Source organism: Vigna umbellata, chromosome 4 (genome assembly GCF_029865625.1).
Source record: "Vigna umbellata cultivar VRB3 chromosome 4, Vumbellata_1.0, whole genome shotgun sequence".
NCBI classification, from domain to species: Eukaryota; Viridiplantae; Streptophyta; class Magnoliopsida; order Fabales; family Fabaceae; genus Vigna; species Vigna umbellata.
The window spans coordinates 29,220,494-29,225,314 of record NC_142168.1 but is presented as its reverse complement, the minus strand read 5'-3'; the positions used below and the strand labels follow the sequence as shown (position 1 = coordinate 29,225,314).

General features: G+C 28.8%; 1 protein-coding gene across 1 annotated transcript; it reads right to left on the bottom strand.

Moving 5' to 3' along the window:
* Positions 1-1,328: 1,328 nt before the first annotated feature.
* LOC124844995 (transcription factor MYB52) lies at positions 1,329-3,711 on the bottom strand. The gene is made up of 3 exons (XM_047322012.2): positions 3,298-3,711; positions 2,551-2,937; positions 1,329-1,751 (listed from the first exon to the last, which is right to left on the bottom strand). The coding sequence occupies exons 1-3, from the start codon at positions 3,410-3,412 to the stop codon at positions 1,579-1,581; spliced, it is 675 nt and encodes a 224-aa protein (XP_047177968.1). The 5' UTR covers positions 3,413-3,711; the 3' UTR covers positions 1,329-1,578.
* Between the last annotated feature and the right edge of the window lie 1,110 nt (positions 3,712-4,821).

Sequence of the window (4,821 nt, the reverse complement as noted above, 5' to 3'; positions counted from 1 at the left end):
TAGGACGTGAAAATTCGGCTTCCGGATACCGAATTCTGACATACACCAAAAGTGTGCTACGTATGTAATTGAAAAGCACAAATATGCTATCTCTGTAAATAAAGGTTGGAAGAGTAAAAAATATTTTCTAAGTGTTTGAAGGACTCTAATTTAATATTATTTTCTTTTTCCGTAAACTTTAATTCCGAATGATTTTCCGTGAACAATTAATTTTGAGAGATAAGATAATGTTGGTAAAAATATAGTATTTTTCAAAAGCAGATGTGTTAAGAGTTTAATATAACTATAGTGTATAATTAAAATACAGGGAAGATATTCAATACGTTTTTATTCATTAATTATTGGTGAAAGAATGGACAACACTGTTAAATTGCATTTAATGAAACAAACAATCACATTGATTTTATTGAAGACTTTCTTCCAATTGGCCGATTGAACCAAACTCAGTTTAATTAGGATTTCAAGAATAAATGGAATGAAGAAGATTCTTAATACTTCAATAAAATCCTTAAATAATGATAATTTTAATAACGAAAAATAATTAATTATTATAATAACTAATTTATTATATAGTAAATTATTATAATAACTAATTTATTATATAGTAACGAAAAATAAGGACTAAAACATATTTAATCCTAAATTGATTATTAACATTAATTAGTTAAGAAATTAGTTTCTAAATTATTATTTAATTAAAACAAATTTAAAAATTAATTTTTTTTGTAGTTATTGTTAATGATCAATTGAAAGATCAATTCATAAATTAATTATAATTTTTTTATTTATAATAAAAACTATTTTAACTATTAATAATTTTTAATTTATAAATTAGTATCTAAATTATTCATAATTAATTAATTTTTTGTTACTAAAATTGATCATTATTTAATTTTTTTTATAGCGTCTTTTCTTAATTTCTGCATAAATTTAAGAGGTGTAATTAATAATTCAAATAAGTTATACTAGAAATCATCAAACATAAGTTAATTTTAATTTATATAAAATTTCTTTTTTAATTTTTTTTCTCTTCTAAAAGCGTACATGTAGAATTTTGTTCAAGCAAACTTTTGATTAGAATAAATAATAATGATATAAATAATAGTATATATATCTATCATTAAAATTTGTTGGTACAAGTAAATTCATATACCTCAATTCTTTTATCTATAGGTTTAAATTTTGATATTAGGTTTAGAGATAGTTCATTATTGTTAAAGGAATTTGATATTTGATATATTTAAGTGTTTATATATATAAAAAAATATAAGTTTCCAACCCCACATGATGTCCCAAATCCAAATGGATTTCATAACATTGAGTTTTCTTTGAAGATGCAAGCATCTATGGAACTACTTGTGGTTTGCATGATTTTGATGATTTTGATCCATGGAGGTTCTCATAAGCACTTTTTTACATGTTATAAATGTACATGTATATTAAATACGTTGTGAATACAGAAGGAGGTTACATGAATGGCTCTAAAGTCGAGATATTGTTCTCGATGGTCAGGTTGAAACGATCATAGGAATAATGGGTAATTAAGGTTGTTGCAGTTGTTGTGCGTTGGCAATTATGTTAGTATGCTCCAGAAGACAAAAAATCAATGAATGGAACACCAATGTTCTTCAGTTCCACAGCATCTTGACTCACTTCCTCTTCGTCTCTTCTGGCTATGTCTGTCACTTCACTTTTATTGGAATCGGTATTCACTTGAAGAAAATCATAGAACTCTACTGATTGACTCTTCTCTGCAACATTATATCAGACCAAGATTTTCATTATTAACTCATCACCCAATGCCAAAATATCACTATTCACTTCAACGCATGATTCGTGCAAGAACAGAAATATTAGTTTCAGTACCCTAAGGACACATAATAAGACAAAAAGAAAAAAGTTGCATTGAAAACTATGAGATTCTACTTTGTACTTAGAACAACCCTATATAAATATATAGAATATGTCTTCATATACTTCTTGGTTGGATATAAATATAGAGAACATATTTTCATATACTTCTTGTTTTGAACAATTTAAAAACACATTTTCTTATAAATCTTTGACATGTCATTTAAAAGACAAAATTGTGAATATAGGATTTCACGTAGTTTATGAGCCGATTTGAGTGAAACAAATTTGTTTGATATACGAGTTTATTTTGGTAATTTTAAAGTTAATTTATATATAAGTTATTTAGATTAGTAATTTCATAACGAGTACCAGGAAGATAATACAGTTTTACATTTATTTAACACAAGAGTAAAATACTCAATAAATAAATGAATTTTTGTATTTTTAAAAAAAATATGAAAATAAGAAGTAAAAAAGAATAACGTGAAATGAATATGAAAATTTAGTGTGTGAAAAATATATATAATTTCTCATTCATAAATTATATTTTAAATATGTTTCTTTATGAACAAAGTAATAATTTGATCTCTTCATTTGTAAATCAGCTTCATCAAGCATATCCTTATTATAATTTTATACATATACATAAAGAAAGAAAGTATTGAATGAAGTTGCAGAAAGCAGGAAATGCAATACCTGGAGGCAGTGTGGAAGCAGAAGTTGGATGTTGAAAGTGAAAGGTGTTGGGAAAGTGAAAAGGGGTGTGTGTGAACTTTTCATAATACTTGTCAACAAAAGAAGGGATAGAATTAGTCTCAAAATTGGTGTCAAGGTTTGGAGGAAAAAGTGGCTGTTTGGTGTTATAAACTTTGGATCTTTCTCTCCGAATCCTTGCCATCATCACATGCCAATGGTTTTTCACTGCGTTATCAGTTCTTCCTGGGAAGTGTCTTGCTATCACAGCCCATCTGTTTCCATGAATCCTGTGAGAAGCAAGAAGCCTCTCTTCTTCTTCCTCCGTAAAAGGACTTCTGTTTATTCTCGGGTCCAATTGATTAAACCATCTCAACCTACAGCTTTTCCCTGCACAACAATCATCATCATCACTATACACTTTCACACCACTATCTAATTAACCACACATCTTACTTTCTATACTTACATACATGTTAGTGTGTAACAGAGATCTTACTGTTTAACAGATCTTTAATCAACCCTAGAAGATTAATCTTTTCTGTGTAACCCTAATGGGTTTCTCAAACAGAATAACATAATTTCTTCATCCCAAGAAAATTTTACTCTATTACGAGTACCAAAATATACTGTGATAATAATCACTGGCTACAGCAAAGTTAAACCAGTTAGGTTGTGCTAGCTTTTCATCTTTTGCTAGATCGCTAAACCTTACTATTTTGTAATGAAATAAGGTGTTTGATCTTTCACCTGATCTTCCTCGAAGCTTCTCAGCTATGGCGTTCCAATTATGAGGTCCATAGCGTTCCACCAGTTCTCGAAGCTTCTCATCCTCGGCTGGCCTCCAATGGCCTCTACTGCACATATTACTTGGCTCCAGAAGCTAAAACAGAAAGAAAGAACAGAAAGAGGAAAAAAAAACCCTAATTGAAGAATAGGGTATGTTATTTTCCCTACCCTTTTGCTCCTCCACCCCTCTTGTGTGAAGATCTTTATATCTTCCTCTCCCTAAACTATGATGAGCAAGGAATATTGAAGGTATAAGAGAGAGAGAGATAAGAAAATAAGAATAAAGACAAGGCAGTAGAAAGAGACAGAAGAAGAGAATAATGGTGGGGGAAGATGGGAAAGTGTTTTCCGTTAGAGAGTTGGAGGGATTGGACAAACCTCTTACACCTGCGACTGATGCAAACGTTTTGGCTAACAAACCCTCTTATAAGTAACACTCAAACACACAAATAAACAAAACAAAACAATATATTATAATTTATATATACATATATGTATATATATATATATGATGTGAGCGAAAGAAAAGAGGTTGCTTAGAGAAGCGAGTTTGGTTCTGCTTTCAACATCTTTCCAAGTTTCTAACCTACAACGTCTACTTATAACCCACCAATCGTGCTTATTTTTCCATATTTTATGTATTTGCTAATGGAATTTTCATTGACATGGGATACGGTTTTCAATTTTCCACAAAATGGGCATGTCTTATATACACGACGACAATGAAGATAAAACGTGAATCACTTTGCCATCGAGACTAAAAAGTGCTTTTCGAGAGAATAAAATGAATAATGGTTTAATAATTTTAGCCGTGCATGTACGTGGAAAATTCAACCCTAGGGACAGATACATGGTATTCACCTAAGAAAAGTAGTTTTGACATATACAAATGACTAGGTTTTGTTTGTGTGACATGCAAAACAATAACAATTTGGAGGAATGTTTAATATTTTTACATGAAAAAAATTAATCTTTGGGAGAGTTTGGTGTTGTTGTTAGGCTATATTTGGAAGTTATATGCATAGAGATGGATATGTTTCAGGTTTGATTTGATTAACTTTTGTGGGACATAACTAACTACATTATTTGGCTTTGGAATCCTTACATATATACATGTGCACGTGTTCAAGATTATTCCATCATTTAATAATTAACTTTATTTTCTTTTGAGTCAAACATCTGGTCTACCCTCTCTTTGTCTCCTAACCCACATAAAAATATACTCTCTCTCTCTCTCTCTCTCTCTCTCTCTCTATATATATATATATATATATATATATATATATATATATATATATATATATATATATATATATATATATATATATATATATATATGATTCAATTATCTTCTAGATAACTAATAAAAAAAATTCTCTTCCTTTCACCTACAAAAGATTTTAGAAATTCTTTTTCATATATATAATTATATTTTGTAACTAATTATTAGTAGCAATAAATAGAAAAATAAAACTTAATGTTTTT